The sequence below is a fragment of the Tetrao urogallus genome, assembly GCF_951394365.1.
Source record: "Tetrao urogallus genome assembly, chromosome: 2".
Classification (NCBI taxonomy): Eukaryota; Metazoa; Chordata; class Aves; order Galliformes; family Phasianidae; genus Tetrao; species Tetrao urogallus.
The window spans coordinates 91,571,604-91,589,026 of record NC_136814.1 but is presented as its reverse complement, the minus strand read 5'-3'; the positions used below and the strand labels follow the sequence as shown (position 1 = coordinate 91,589,026).

Below are 17,423 nucleotides of genomic sequence, written 5' to 3'. Positions count from 1 at the left end.
AGATACATTTCATTCAAACTCTCCTCCCCTCTATTTACAAAGCATACAGGCTTCAAAGATTTGTAAATACTGCAAAGTCTTCTTAGTTTAGTAAATTGAACTTCCTGAAAAATAAAATTCTGGTTTGATAGTAATATTTTTCAACTAAGGTATGTTACTCAAGGTGGCAACACTGTGTATTTGTACACATATAATACATACAGATTACACGTGTTGTATATGCGGTATATTTATTTAGTTAACAGCCATTCTTGTCGTCCTTTCCTGAATAAGGAGTCATGAAGTCATCAGCAAAATTATGTAGGAACAAAATTCTGGAAATCAAATGGTGCAACTTTATGTTAGAAGAAGGAAATAGGCTATTTAGAGCTCCAAGAGCATCAAGCTCTTGGCTCTCAGAGATTTCCAATGAGGAATACTCCAGTAGTAGTCTAGTTAGTTTATTGTGACATTTAATTTTTCTCACAGCAAAGCATTTTTCTTATATCAGGAAAAATATGGAGCAACTTGTAGCTGTTGGCTCTTGCTTTGCCAGTGTGCATCATGGTGAAAAAGTACCTTCCTCCTTCTGTAATGCCCTCTTCAGCATGAGAGTACTGTGTCTAGGTCTACCATCTGGTTCCTTTCTTCAAGGCTGAGCAATAACCCTATGTCCACTGGTTGCTCTGCAACTGAAGGGAATCCTGCCTACTCTTTCTATGGTCCAACTTCTTTTGCTGTTTGATTTATAGATGTTAATGGAGGCTTTTTTGTGACAGATACGTTTATGGTATTTAGTATAGTATATTAGTATAGTATTTAGTAAGTATATTATATACTTTCTAACCAGGGGTAGCTGGACTCCATTGTATTGAACGCTGGGATCCCATCCTCGAGGTTGACTGAATCCATCTTCATAGGTTGGCGGGAGCCATCTAGCCAAGGCTGTGTTGGATGCTCCCCATCTAGTATGTTCCCTGGGAAAAAAAGAAAACCAAAAAAATTGCGCACAAAGAATTTTCACCTCTCAGTAATTCTGAATATAAAATAATTGTCAGCCACAGGACAATATTTCATTGTAACAAGATGTTCAGATAATGTTCTTGGCAAAGGAATCAATTATTGGTCTTCACATATGCCAACATCAATTTAACAAGAAGGAGTGCTATCTGACTCATGTTTCTAATTTATGTTGGCTACCTTTTGACGTCTTTGAAGTACTTGCCCATGTTCTGACTTCCTGATAATGAAATTACATTCCTATGGAGTCAGAAATACTGTTAAGGGCTGTCGCATTTTTCAAAAGATGCTTGTTCAGAGTGGATAGCTTGGGAATCAAGATTTAGGAGAATATGATGGAATCTTACTATAAAAGTGAAGAAAGCTGAAAAGAAAAAATGGGTACTAGTCATACAGAGGTGACCATTTAACAAGATCTCAGAAGAAAGAAGAATTAAAGGAGAATGATGCCTTAAACTGTTGGATTCAGTAGCAGAGCTCTTACTGGTTGTATCTGGGTTTTTTTGGGAAGGCCTGTGAACAAGCCTAAGCTCTCCTATGCATTTAGTTGTTAAAATCATCCAGTGTTTCTCCAATCAACAACTGGCTGTGCACACCTTGGGATTAGTGCAGGCCAGATTTCTATACTGCAGTCAGCCTTTTTGGAAGAAGGTAGGAGTGTAAAATGGCTCAGACATGAGTTTAAGTGCAAAAGAATGTAGTTAGCATTAAGGTCATCCTTGATTAAATAGTCATGAAATTATTCATGGTCTTTTCATTTATTAGTTCAGTCATTGAGTCTTGGGCTTGACCCAGTTAATTTTCCTACTATCTTGAAAATTTCTATTGCATTTTCCCTAAGTGGAGAATATTTTAGGTTTTTTTAATGTTTGTCAATTTTCTTCACATGATCTGTGCAGTATGCTTTATTATATATTGCTAAATATATGATATTAACAAGAAATACAATTTTAGAAATGCATGCATTGATTTCTGACAGTAGAAATATAGCATGTTACAGCAAGTTTATATTTCTATTGAGTACTAAAGAGAGAGCAGTTACTTTATTAATCCTTCATTGATCTTTAGCTCACTGATATGACTCAATTTCCCTAGTAATATGATAGAATAATGCACTTAATTATCCACAATAATTCACATTTGAAGGTTGAAGTATGTTTCAACAAGGCATTCAAATTAGTTACAGTTGATTTATCTTTGTTGAAATTGCATAAAATGCAGCACATAGTGTAGTGCTATTTCACTCAATTAAAAATAATGGAATGTTAATTTTGCTGCTTAACTAGTGATTTTTCTCCTGATTGCTTTTATATTGTAGCAGCTCACTGGAATGCTACTTTATTAAAACCCGGCATCTCGGATGCCTTGTTATTATTCTATTAAACATGTTGATGTCTTGGAATCTTGCATGAGTTATAAATGTTTTAACTAGGGTAGATGAAATAATGAGAATTTGGTATCATTATACACTTATGAAGTAGTCAAATTTGATAATGATACATTCTGTTTCTGGGAAGTGGAACTTTTCCTTCACTTGTGAAACAGTAGAATTACACTATCTGGATATTGCTTTGACTCCATTAGGTGGAAACTGGAATTTTGAGATACTGCTTACTATCCAGATTTATGTCTTTCGAATGACACCTAGCTTCTATTTAAGTGAAGCTGCCATTCAAATGAAAACATCTCAATTTCTTTTCCTAGTGAATGGGTTCAGTCCAGATTGGACATTCTTTACTCTGGATGTACCGTATTTAAATCCATAATTCCTACAGTATTAGAGCTTCAAAGTAACCATCAGGTACTTGCCTGATAAAATTATTAAAATCACAAAAATGAAACAAAAATCTGACAGATAAATTTTCTCCTAGATACTCAAATAGCAAGCATAAAAAATTTTTATATAGTTATCTAGACTTCTGGCATCAGCCCAGAAAAAGAGTGCCATCCTGTCATTCTGTACTATCTCTCACTATCAGGAACAACTCAACACACAATCTTGCAGTAGAAATACCAGTATCTCAGAAAGGTAAGATTAGAGGACATTAATTTGCACTATGAGATGCCTTTCTTTTAGTATCTGTAATTTCTCTACCTTTGAATCTCTTTCATTGCCCTAAACATTAAAAAACAAAACAAAACAAAACAAAAAAAAAACAACCAACAAAACAAACAAATAAACAAACAAAAACCCACCACAAATCAATGCAGTTAGTTGGGATAAAAATGAAAAAACAGAGGAAACCAACTTTGGCATTCCTTATCTTCCACTTTTCTTATTACTGTACATTTAGTTTGCTTATTATCCACACGTAAGCCTTCAGACACACAAAAACGTAACATTTGTTGATACGTGCTAGTGAATGAGGATAATGATGGGAATGTTTAATGTCACGACAACATTCTCCAAAGAAAGCCATGCTCATGCTGTTCTGTTATGCCTTTGTTCTAGGAATTTTATGGAGAAATAAACTCTGTGCTGGCAGAATAAATATTTTGTAATTGTGCTGATTTGTCCCAAATATGCAAATTGATTAAGCAAAGAATCTGTTAAGAGATTCCAAGCTCACTTTTAAATATATTTATCCAGTTTTGCTGTTGTTGTTGTTGGTTTTTTTTTCTTTTTTTCTTACAGGCCAATTAATTTTGTGAATGTGAATTTTGTTTTTAAATGCTACCTAAAAAATGCAGGATTTTCTGACCTAAAGCACAGTTGTACATTGCTTCCGGGTAACTAAAATCGTTAATATAATTAAATGCTTTCCACTTGAAATTGCAGCTGTAAAACAGGGAAAACTATGGACCAGTACTTTTCGTTAATGTTTGAAGTTTTCAGCTGGCTTTCGTTATAGAATTTGTTTACATTACAGTATAATGAACCTTTTCGGCTGCTGCTTACTTCAGTAAAGCTTGAGGTACCCACAGAGTTTTAGACTAAGATCTAACCTTATGGTTTCAAAGTCTCTATTTTTTATTTTTTGTTACAGTGCACCTTCTACAGATGTTTTAAGTGAAGAGTCTAAAATAAGACAAATGTGAGATATAGTTTAAACACTGGTTTGCTACAATCATACAACTATTCAAAGTAGAAAACACCAACTGAAGACTAACCAGACTCAGTGGATCAGTTACTCCAGCCAAGTTTAGAAACATCTTTACACATCCTTGTATCAGTCAAGTTATCACAGAGAAAACAATTTTTTAATTTTCCCTCAACTGTTATTCTCTCCTGAAATGAAGAGAAAGACCTCAGTAACAAAGCCTGCATATTAGAAGCTTCAGCTGTGTGCTTATATTTGGCTGCTTGGCCACTGTTTTCAAGCACCAACAGAGTTATCAGGCCAAATATTATACCAACTGTTATTTCAGATTCTAAGCCAGATAGATTTATAACATTGATGCATATCGGGTTGTGTTCTTTTGACAAAGAGCTTAACATGCACATTCCTTACAAATGACTTGTGATGCAGAAATACTGATTCATCTCATTAAAACTGAGTGATTTAATAATAAAAGTGCAGAATGTTACCACTGTTCAGTCACCACACTGGATGCCTTAACCTGTGTAATGCTAATCGTCTTCCATTTACATCTCTGCAGTAGCATATGATTGCAGCCTGACTTTTCATTTGTGACCTTAAGCCTAGGTATCCTGAGGGTAAATATAAATACCATTTATCCTTATACTTGAAAGGTCTCTTATTCTCCTTTTTATATCCTTACTGTATTGAAGTATTTTGAAAATAAAATACATTAAGGTGAGTGTTGTAGGAAACAATCCTGATTTATATCAGGGTACAAGTAGACTAATAAGTAAGCAATAAACATTCAGCCAATCAGCACATTCATAAAAATGGAAATGTAAAACTAAATATATCACCTAGAATTTTTATGTGTATATTCACTAAGCATTAAAGTTGCGAGAGAATAAAAAAATGAGAATCTGTTTGATTTTCTTATTGCTCACTGTGAAGAAGTAATTCTTTTCTGTTCGATATTGCTCTAATTTAATGAAAGATGGAAGTTGGGTTAGAATTCAATCTATTTTATGTAGAAAATGACATCTACTGAATAAGTCCACCCTACGTTTAAAGCTCTTTACATAATCTTAGAAGTTTTCAAAGGGAGCTGCTCTGCAAAAATTAGTGTACTAAATTTGAGATGAAGAGTCTCTACCCTAGGAGCTTTAAGAGGCACCTCATTTAGAGAGACACTGATTTTAAATGATTTAACAAATCCATCCAGTTTTTCTTGGAAAAATAAATTATTGAGTTTAAAGAAAAAGAAAGAGAAAGAAAGAGGGAAAGAAAGGAAGACAGAAAAAGGAAAGATTTTTCAGGGCATAATCCTTATCATACATACCTGTTATTGCAGGCACCAGTGATGAGTCGATATTTATTAGCTAAGCAATTGTTTGGACATTTTGGTGGCAGCATATAAGGCAGACATCCAGAAATGTTAGCAATCATAGTAAGCAGATCAGCTGATAAAAGATCTGTAAGAAAGAACCCAAATATTCTGTTGATATATGGCTTCTATGGGAGAAAATACATTATTGTCAGTGGCAATAATAGCATTTGCTTTTCTTTCTAGGAAAGAGCATTAGTTATACATGCTGCAGTAGGTAGTCTTAGAGACTTAGAGGAGATAAGAAGTGAAGCGGAAGAGCTATTTTTATTATCTCATGAGTAGAGAATGAAATGGAAGCCATCCATCTATAGCTGAGAACTGAGGTGGACCTTCTTCTTTCTCTCCTTTAATCTTCTCCTCTCTGCATGCTCTTCTCTTTCCATGCATTGTGGTCACATCGTTTGGCCAGTCCACACAGTTAAAATAAAGGTGTAAAACAATGTTGTTGAGAAGCAGATGCATATACCAATGAACAAAATCTTGGGACTGGAAGGATGCTGAAATTTAAAGTGAGGATGGCTGACTGTATAGCTATGTTCAGAGTGGGAGAGGAACAGAATTATTACCCAGAATTTGAGGGCTAGGGAAAAACAGGCTGCATTTCTTTCATGTCAACGCTCCCAGTGTGAGTGAGTTCTGGCAACCTTTCTCACACACACTGTATGTAAATACACATAGTGCAAGCTGGAATTAAAGATGTAAATGAAGGAAAAGCAACATCCTTCCTGAAACTCTTGCCTTTCAAACTGACTGTAACCCTCACGTGACAAAACAAAATAGCAGAAGCAGAAAGTGACTATTGCACCTTCCTCCTTACTGCTTCAAGTCAACCAGTCCCACCACCTATCTGTTCTGCTCATTCAACCTTGATCTAAACTGATTTAGTCCATTAATCAAGTGAAAAATGCAAGTCAGAAACAAACAAACAAAGAAAAAAGGTTCAAGAGTCAAATCATCTGAAAAATGTTTCACTGAGCAACTAGAATCTGTGCAAGGTAGTGGTGAGAACAGAGAGAATGGGTTGCTTGACCAGCTATATAATGTTGCTATTATGCCCTAGCTACCCATGTTAAATCTGTGGGTACAGATGCATTCACATGTTAGTTCAGGTTCAAAGTCATGCTCAGAATCCAATTCCCACCATCAGTGTATTGATTCATATGTTTGCTTTAAAATGTTTTGTTCTTTGTTTCACAGAAAACTACCCTTTGACATGGAAAAAAAAAAAAAAAAAAAAAAAAGCATTGGATTTATCCAACTTCTGTGCAAATTGCTCTAGTTCTGTACATTTATGAGTTTTGTACACTTTGTGACTTAAAAATTCTAGTTCTTTTGAAACTGTACCAATAGAAAAATCAATGTATCAACTGTGAGTCTGTAAATGTCTAAATATACACATCTATAAACAGAAATATGTGTAGTTCTACGAAAGCCCCATTAATTTAGTAAGCCAGATGTTTCCTCAAGAAAGAAAAAAAAAAAAAAAAAAAAGAAGAAAAAAGATAATTGTAGATCTTTGTGTTTGTCTACAACACTCCAATGTTTTGATATCTTGAAAAATATTGCCATGGTATAATATCAAGATAAAGAATAGAGATTATAAATCTCCAGCTTGCTTTAAGTAAAGGAATTAAATTTTGAAGGAAAAAAAGAATCTGAATTTTTGGCTTTCCTGACATCAGGGACTCATCTTGAAATTAATCTTGAAGTTCATCTTGAACAGCAACAAGTACTTTCCTTAGATATTATACATCACTGAACTTTCTTTATTACCTCCTTTTATTTCTCCATCTAACATAAAAAAAAAAAAAATAAAAACAAACAAACAAACAAAAAAACAGTTGAAATATAAACAAAGTGATTGTAACTACAATGTATCATTAAATTAATTTTTAAAATATGAAAACATTTTCTTAAAATGAGCTATCAGTAAGACCATCTATTTCCAGAGGTGATATATTTCAAAGTGCCAGTGTCCTAGAGTGATAGGAATATTTTGCTTGTAAGCTCTTTGTCTCAGAAGCACTAAACCCAAAAATATTTCACTATCAACAAGAAGTTTGCAACAATGCGGATATGAAATATGGTCCTGAGTTCACATGATGCCAATAGCAAAGTGCTGCTCTCCTCAATTGTAGGAACACAGTCAACTCTTCAGTAAAGAAAAATGTGAAACAGTGGCTACATGGGGTGCTTTTAAGAAGAACAGAAAGAGCATCCTGGCCCCAGAATGTCGACAAGATACCTGCCTAACGTAAAAAATAAACAAAGTTAGTACAATTTTAATCTAAAAGACAATATTCAAGAAATTAACAGGGATTTTTACTGATTTGTTTACCAGCTGGATGCAAAGAACGCTTGTGCTTCTGGCAAATATTTTGTTTCAGCACTTGAATTGACATTTCCATTCGTTCTGCTGCTTGGCAAATATCTTGACTGTCTTGTTCAGGAAATTTTGAGAAGGCCAGCAGTGAGGTAGGACTTGCTATTCCCTTTCCTTGGCTATTTCTATAATAAAAATAAAACAATAAACTCATCAATCGGTGTACTTGTCTATGCTGGGTATATTCTAAGTTGAGGTATAACTTGATTAAAGGATGTGCTGGGAAAGAAAAATAAAAACTACATTTTTACTTTGTTTTGCAAGGAGAATTCTGGAAAGGACCCTTTTGTTCAGCACACACAACAGTATTAAAGTTTGTTTGAAGTTGTCAGGATGGAACAGAAACTGGTATGCTGGACAAAGCCTGCAGCACAAAGTAGCTGAGAAGACTCATGCAGAATAATCACAGTATAGAACCCCCCTGCTGAGATATCTAAGTGAGTATGCTTCATTTTTATGTAACATGTAATATCACTGACCACCTCAATCATTACAAATAGATTCATAACTTGCCCTGTCACCAAGGAAACAACCACAATATTCTAGATGCTCTCTGCATATGACAATTAGAAATGTGTCTCCTCTCAGAAATAGTCCAAACACCTGTCTTGTAGTGACTAGCTGTAGATGGAGTTTCAGCATTTAGTTTAGCAGGAGTTAATTATACAGTTATATGGCAATATGTTACTTAACCAGTCTGATCTTACCTTTAACTTTTAGCAGTTTATTTTTGATTAGACATCTTTTCAACTTCAACATAAGAAAAACAGAATCATAGAAACATAGAATGGTTTGGGTTTGAAGGAATCTTAAATATCACATAGTTCCAAATTCCTTGCCAATGGAAGGGACACCTTCCACTAGACCAAGTTGCTCAAAATCCATCCAAATGGGCCTTGAGTACTTCCACTGATGGGGCATCCACAACTTCTCTTGGCAACATGCTCCAGTGTCTCATCACACTCAGAGTGAAGAATTTCTTCCTTATATCTAATTTAAATCTATCTTCTTTCATTTTAAAGCCATTACCACTTATCCTAGAACTATATGCCCATGTAAATAGTCACTATCCAGTTTTCTTGTAGATATCCCTTAGGCAGTTGTAAGGCCACCATGTGGTCTGTGAGAACCATCTCTTCTACAGGCTAACTAACCCCCCCTCCCTCAGCCTTACTACATAAGGAAATAATTCCAGCTCTGTGATTATCACGTCACTCCTCTGGACTCACTCCAGCAGGCTCACGTCCTTCTATCTCCAAAGGCATGGAATGTACCCTCAGCAAGTTTGCTGATGATATGAAGCTGGGAGGAGTGGCTGACACATCAAAAGTCTGTGCTGCCATTCAGTGTGGCCTGAACAGACTGGAGAGCAGGGAGAAGGTGGGGAACCTTAAGGGGCTTAACAAGAACAAGTGCAGCATCCTACATCTGGGGACAAATAACCTCATGCTTCAGTACAGTCTGGAGGATGACATGCTAGAAAGTACAGGGATCCTTCTCCTGTGGAGAAGCACCTGGGTGTCCTGGTGAATAACAGGATGACCGTGAATCAGCAGTGTGCTCTTGTGGCCAAGACGGCCAATGGTATTTTGGGGTAAGTTATAAAGAGTGGTCAGCAGGTCAAGGTGATCCTCACTCTTTACTCTGCCCTGATGACACCACATCTGGGATACTGTGTTTAGCTCTGGACTCCCCGATTCAAGGAAGAAGGATGGAGAATTTCTAGAGAGAATCCAGTGGAGGAACACAAAGATTGTTAGAGGCCTGGAGCACCTCGCTTATGAAGAAAGGCTGAGGGAGCTGGGACTGTTCAACCTGGAGAAGAGAAGACTGAGGGGGGATCTTATCAATGCTTATACATGCCTACTGGGTGGGAGTAAAGTGACTTTAGAGGCTTTTCTAGATGTTGAATGTGTCCTTAATTGACACAAGAGTCTTATCCATCTCAATCATCCTTCACACAGAAACTATTCCTGTCCTGTGAGGAAAAGACCACAAAAATTCTTCTAACTGAAGCTATTCTTCTCCTCAGCAGTTTATTCTTCAAGTTTTTGACATATAGTTAGGAATTTTGCTGGGAATCTGGAGTATTAGAAGTCCTGAAACTAGTTAGTCAGAAGTTAAAAGAATGATGCCACAATCAAATGCAAGAACTAAGGCTTAGTATTTCATACTCACATAAGGAAAATATTGGTCATACATCATGTAAAAAAATATGCATGAACATACTCTCAGAGAATGAAACATTTCTCTCAGAGAAATGAAACATTTCTCTATCAGTAAGTTATATGACAACCTCTGTAAAAATTAGCTAGAACAAAAACACAAAACCAACCTCTCTTAAGGACAAGGTATGTCCCATACATCTTCTTCAACCTTTTTTTCTAATCTTATAGACTGTGTAAGATTATCCCAGTGGTTATTATTTTGTCAAACTTCTCTTTTCTTGCCTCTTTCCACCTCCTAATTCAATGTGTTCATGCTTCTAGTTCATACTCATGCTCTTAGAGATGAGCTCTGATTCTGGAAGGAGATGCTGGTTTTTGTCACTAATTTAAAAAAAAAATAAAAATTGTATTCATAATTTGTAATGAACAAGTAGCCCCATGAAGCTAATGACCTGTGATATTATTATTATTTGGAAGATGAGAGATATTTGGGAGGAAGATAGTTTATATTTACCAGATCTTCAGATACTGAGTCTCACTGCATATCAGCATTAAAATATCAAGCATATTATTACAAGCATATCTATATGCACAAAATAAATTCTCCAAAGTACAAGCTATACACTGTCATCCAGCATCTGATATTCTGTTTTTGAGATTTCTTTCTGTCTTGAATTAATGTATTTATAAAGCAATTTTTTTAGAAATTCTAAAGCCAGAACAAATGCCTTAGACATTTGCTGTCATCTGATCTCCCGTAACAGCAGCACTGTGCAGAATATAAAGGGAGTATCTTTTGTTTGTTCTCAAAATACATATGTAGATGGCTACTGTTGCTCTAAGACCAGGGTGGCACTGACTAAAGTATGATGCCAAGTGGGTTTCTGCAACTATACAACTATAACAATGGATTCAAAATGTAGAAGTTGATTTTGCAATTCATTATGCACATAGTCTCATGGATAGCCAATTCGAGTTGGCACAAATAGGGACCAAATACAATAAAACATATTAAGTTGGAGGTTTTACAGTTCATATACTTTGAAACTGTTGAAACATGGTAAACAAACAATTCAGGAATTCAAGTGATTATATTAAACAGCTGATGTGAGAAAACCTACTTGTTCAGTTCAATCACAATTCAAGGTTAAACTGAGGTCTGTGGAAAAAAAAAAACAGTTATTTTGTCTCAGACATCTTGTAGCTCAGACCCCTAGATCACGAATTCACCAACCATTGGGTTGGACTACTGTACATGGAATGATTAAGAGTTTTCTCATTCTAACCTGAAAAAGATACTGCCTTTTCATCTCAGAACTGCCTTTTCAGTCTCACAGACAGCACTGAGCTCATCTGTATTGCACTGTAGTTTCTTTCAATTATTTGTAAGCCAAAGTAAAATGAGTTTTCACAGTGCTGCAAACTCTATAACTTCCAGAATTTCAAATACGCAGTCAGATGTACTTCTTTCCTGTTTTTAGCCTTTGTGCTGACTAAAGCTTTAATTCAAGTATATAGCATTCTTTGTTACAAAGGGAAGAAGCTCTTGCAGCTTTAGATTGATATGATATAAAAATGCAGAATTATATAATTTAAGGAGTTAAACATATTCCTTCCTCGAGATAATAATGAGATTAGATAATAGTTCAGTTCTCAGTACTTTGCGAAGTACCAAGGACTTTTGTCTAAAAGGCAGGTGTTGAGCACGTATACCAGGCTGGATTAAAACAACAAGAAGTCTCTCAATGAGCTGATTAAGCCCACAAGGAACTGAATTAAATAAGAGCATGCAACAGAAATACTTTTCACTTCTGGCAATGTTCATTTTTAACAGTCCTATTATTCTACACCAGTTAACACAAGAGCAAATTATATTCTTACGGACAGGTTTCTAACACTGGAACAGGACACTTGTGCCTCTGATTGCACAAAACAGGAAAGCATGTGCTTTAGTATTGATACTAAGGCACATATTTGGATGCTCTGTTGACAGTGCAAGCCTTTGGCTGCTTGCAGAGTTAAATCTAAACTGCAAACGACATAAACAGTTCACGCATTGCTTTTACTAGCAATGTTGTGTCCAAGAAATATCCAAAGATTAAAAACAATTCCTGTCAGATCAAATGCTTAATTTAAGTTTTGGATTATTAATCTAATTTTCAAGTGCTGCTGTCAAAACAGGAAAGGAAAAGGGAAGGGGAAGAAAGGAGAGAGAAGGAAAAGGAGGAGAAGGTAAAGGAAGGGAGGAAAAAAGGAGAAGGGAAAAAATCTTATTTGTTTGCCTTTTCTGTAATATTTATTTCTCAGTATAATTATTACTGGAGCATCTCTCCTATGAGGAAAGGCTGAGAGAGCTGGGACTCAGCCTGGAGAACAGGTGGCTCAAAGGGGGTCTGTAAGTACCAATAAGGAGAGTGAAAATAGAATGGAGCCAGGTTCTTTTGATTGGTACCCAGTGCCAGTATGAGAACAAACTGGAAGATGACAGGTTTTGTCTGAGCACCAGGAACACTTTTGTGCTGCATGGTGATGTAGTACTGGCACAGACAGCCCAGAGGCTGTGGGGTCTCCTTGGAGATGCCCCAAATCCACCTGGATGTGGTGCAGTACGCTGCTCTGGGTGTCCCTACTGGAGCAGGAGCTCTGCTAAATGCCAACCTCAGACAGTATGTGACTGCTACTGTTATAAAGGCTTTTAAAGGGACCTCTTCAAAATAGGAACTTTGTATAATGCCATACTTCATATCCTATATATTCATATGAAGTTTTCGAGTGAAGTTGAAAAGTCCAGTGACTTAGTGATTTGTCTAGGGTGACTATACAGTTTCATTTTTATCAAACTTCTATTAGGAAAGCCTTTTGCTGAATAAATTCACTTTTATTTTATATATATATGTATATATATATTTTTTTTTTACCTTTTCAGAGCATACTGTGTAGCATAATCCACCAAATTAGAAGCCTTCTGGATAGCCTCAGTAATGCAGTTATCTTCACTTTCTTCTCAACAGAAAGACAAAACAATCATATATATACATATATTAAAATACATTTAAAAAACAAATAGGTTTGCAATATTGTCATATGCAATTATTCCCCATTAAACATATCTCCATTATTTAATGCTGTGTTTTCTGATCTTTCTGAAAAGCAAGGTAAGAGTAGTAAATCAATTCTTCCATAACATATGAAGTGCTAGGCTTTCCTTCATTTTCTTCCAGCATAAATCTAGCTACATACATTGTGTAGTACCACACTTACAGGTCCATCTGAAAATGTGGTGTTATGTGAGGATTATGCTCTGTAGCTTCATATATATGTTGCATAAGGCTGTTCTTGGACTGAAAGGATAAGTCTGAGTTCTCCTCAGGTAGCACGAGCCATTCATGTGATTCATTTAATGTTAATCTGGTATGTTACATTTGAAAATGCTTTGAAGTCTAAATTAAAAATTGAGACTGATCTTTATAGTTTACACAGACTTTTAGAATTTAATATTGCAAGATTTTTAATCAAGGGTTTTTGTCTCTGAGAAATATATTTTGCTTATAGTATTTTTCATCGTGTGATATTGATTTAGTCTCTAATCTACAAAAGAAAATCCATCTTTTATACCTGAATTCCACTCTCTCTCATTCTTTTTCATTTATTCATATACTCATTTTGTGTTAACTAACTTAAAAATATAACCTCATTTTAAACAATGCAATTTAAATTAATTTAAAGCAATTAATACGGGAGCATCAAACAGAAAATCCCCTGTAGAAAACTAATCTGATCCTATTTCACAGAGATGGTCCAAAATCTATTTACCATTTAAAGTAATGTCTTTGATATTGGTTCAGGGGTTATTTATTTTATAGTCTGGATATAATTGTATTTTACTTTATTTGTGATTCTACAATAACTTCAGATGAAAACATTCCTAAGATCTTTTCCTTCCAAGCCATATCTAACATTTATAAAATCAATTAAGGAAATCTAAATATTGAAAAATAATTGAAAAATAAGTATTGAAAAATCCTGTTTTTTCATAATCTTTACTAATGTAAAATCAGCCTTTCAAAAATTATCCTTTCAAAATTCAATCTTGTATTTATTGTATTAGTCTACCAAACCTCACTGATTTAGATTGATCAGATGTAAAATAAATATTTAAAAATATGGGATTTTATCATTTGAACATAGGTGCTTCTGCCATCTGAGATGCTCTAAAGTCCCTCCAGTAACCAGAGGGTGCTAATGGGAACAGATACATGGAGATGCGCAGCCTTGTGCGACATCAGCAGTGTGCCAGCTGGCACATTGCATGGCAACTGACTGTAGTCCAGAGAGAGAGAAGGTAGCAATCGTCACTCTGGTAGACAAATCCAACAATCATGCTTCTAAACATTGCAGCTGACATATGGAAGCCACTAAGAAAGTTAAATCACTCTTAGACGTACATACATAACTGAGATACACTGCATATGCTGTGTTCTCCCTTGTCAAGTGATGAAGATGCAGTTGGAAAGCAAGTGCTCATGGAATAATTCTCATGGAAGTCAGAATATTTTGCACATTAAAAAAAAAAAAAAAAAAAAAAAAAGAAAGAAAAGATCAAACTGAATTGCTAGATGAAATAAATATGCTGTTACTTACCAAAGAGGACATCTTTGCCTGTCTGAAGGAAAGAGAAGAAAACAGCTGTGAAGGCTATAGCTGCTGAAATTCCCAAAACAATTAACACCTTCATCTAGAAGAAAGAAGAGAGAACTGTTTACAAAATATATACCTTCATTTTCTAGATAATTATAAGCCGTATTATAAATAATTTCTTGTGCATGGTAAGTTTTACCATTAAATTATATTTGTAGCCAAATTTTTGAGTATGTTATTGAAATTTAAAATATTCATTTTTAGAAATAATTGTATTTCCTTTTTTTTTTTTTTTTTTTTTTTCTATTTTCATTTATTAATTTTTTTCCCCTTTGGGAAACTTCTAGCACAAGGAGATACAACACTTTTCTTTACAGCACTATATGTTCTGAAAGTATTAGCAATGCTTAGCCTACATAACAGAAATTAAGCTATATTTTACCATTTATTTTGAACTTCTCTGTCTTAATATCGTTTGATCATAATTTTGGGTTACACACAAGATAGTGAAACTGGCCAAACCAGGAATAACAAACGTCTACTAGAACTGTCTATAATTCTGTCCATGTATAACTGTAACATCAAAGCTGTACAACAAATATATTCACATTGCAAATATGTGCTACATTTTCCATTTCAGTACACTGGTTTGCTGGTAGCTTTTACAGCAGTGCAAATACATATATAAATTATCCAAGAAGCAATATTTTTCACATGCTATATTCTGATAATAAAGAAAACAATAAATTAACACATCAACTAAAAATTTGGGGTACTAGTATAACCCAAAGGAAGTCAATGTGAAGGTACCCCTTATTTTCCACAAGTTAATATGATGAAGTTGCTCTGGAAAATGGCAAGAAAAGTTTCATAGTCTGACCTTTTGTCTGCTGAGCAGAAGATCTTCCACAGTTCTGTACTTTATTGATGGCAGTAACTCTTCTGAAATATTAAGATGAAGTACTTTCCTGGGGCCCAGCCTACTCTATCAGCTTGATGCAGTGCTACTCACTCAAGCTTCATAAATTTTTTTGCAACAGTATTCTCACACAGTGCAGAAACTGATGTTCTGATGTTAGAGCTTCACTTGCTTATTTTTTCCTGTTAATAAGCAAACCTCTGTAGTAATTTCTGATATTAGAAATTGCTTTTCTGCAATTTCTTTTTTTCTTTTTTTTAATTTCCTTTTAATTTTTTTTAAAATTATTTCCTTTTAAAGGAAACGCAAACAAATTTTACTGAAGTACTTCCTGGGTAGTTTTCATTAGTTCACTTTGTCAATAAGCTTGGAAAAGAAGCTAAATCTGTGTCCTATTTTATCTTTTCTGGTATTGACTCTTTACCAAAATGATCTTTATTTCCTCTGCTGATAGCCCCCGGGTTGCCTACCAAGTTTCTTGAATGGCCATTTACTTTGTATTGTTCTCTTGAGCAATTTATTTTACATTTCCAAGGCTGCTTGCTTTTATTTATACTTTTTTAGCACCATTGTTTCTGCTAATGTCAATATTTTCACCTAAGTTTTTTGTTTGTTTGTTTGTTTATCATTTCCTATTTAGTCAGAGAGATCAAATTCAGCCCTAGAATCAGGATTGAGATTTCCATTTCATTTTTGCTGGTCTTTACAGGGAAATCACAAGATGGAGCCAAAGATCAGTGCTTTCCTCTTTGCCGTGGGTAATAAGTAGAGGCTGAGTAGCAGGGAGCATCCTGAAACTTCTGTACATCATGTATGGTGACTGAAGAAAACTCATGAACATGGGAACAGGTTGGAAGCAAAACACAAGGCTGTTTTATAGCAAACTTAAATAATATAACCATAATCCTATTCTCTGCATGAATAAATGGACTCAGATGAAAAGAAAGTGGAGAGCAAAGGGAAAGACCCTCTCTGAATAAGTGGGCTTCTGCTACTTAGATGGGGGCCTTTTCCTTACACAAGAAAATGCAAAGAAGATTGACTTTTAACATGGCACAGCAAAACACTGTGAAAAGCAGATAAATTTCAAACTTCTAAAAGAATAAAGAGCTTTTAACTATCTCTTTTCATATACTTCACAAGTATCATGGGTCTCATTTCTGAGAATTGCAGGACTTTCTTATCATGTAAAAATGGGCCTGCTTTTCTTCCCAATTCCTGTCAAAAATTGGAGCTTTTTTGAAGAGTTCAAAAAGATCTTCCCTAACATTTTAATTAGAATCTTAACCTTTGCTTATTTGTTACACTTGAAGTACTGGTAAGCTTTGGACTGTATTTTGTTACCAGCAGCAAATTGATCTATGAGGAAAAACATGAATGGCAATATCTATGTTGCCTCTTTTGATGAAAATATAAATACAATTTGTATCATAACTAATTTTTTAGAGAGTTTTAAATATTTATCTGCCCTCTGAGTCTCAATCATGGCTTTACTTAGAAAATATAGGAAGTCTTTATTACATTGGATCAGTACAGATAGGTTCGGATATATTCTCATTCTAATTGTAGCTCATTCAGAATCCTGTTATTGTAAACTGCCAAAAGAGAATTTACTGGCTTAAGAACAACTTCAGTTTTTGAATCCAAGAGTCATATATTGCCTACTTGTCAGTGAAGATTAGTTGGATAAACATCTTGCTGAATGAATCCCTCTTATTCTGAACCTCCCATTATTCACTTGTCTTCAATCTTTATTATGTCATACCTTTCTGTTCAGCAGTGACTGCACAGATCAACGACTGTCTAAACATGAAAGACAAGTATAAAACAAGACTTATGTTAAATATCACTGTTGAAAAAAGCAGCAGTGAATCCTAACAGCTAACAACATTAGATTTTTTTTTAG

General features: G+C 34.9%; 1 protein-coding gene across 1 annotated transcript in view; it reads right to left on the bottom strand.

The window, feature by feature from the left end:
* The window catches only part of TPO (thyroid peroxidase), a gene marked incomplete at both ends in the record, with an annotated part of 40,867 nt that extends 26,172 nt beyond the window's left edge, over positions 1–14,695 (bottom strand). Inside the window, 6 exon segments of the mRNA XM_079532739.1 lie at positions 827–956; positions 5,362–5,494; positions 7,748–7,917; positions 12,879–12,958; positions 14,411–14,460; positions 14,602–14,695. Coding sequence (XP_079388865.1) covers positions 827–956; positions 5,362–5,494; positions 7,748–7,917; positions 12,879–12,958; positions 14,411–14,460; positions 14,602–14,695 — 657 coding nt within the window.
* Between the last annotated feature and the right edge of the window lie 2,728 nt (positions 14,696–17,423).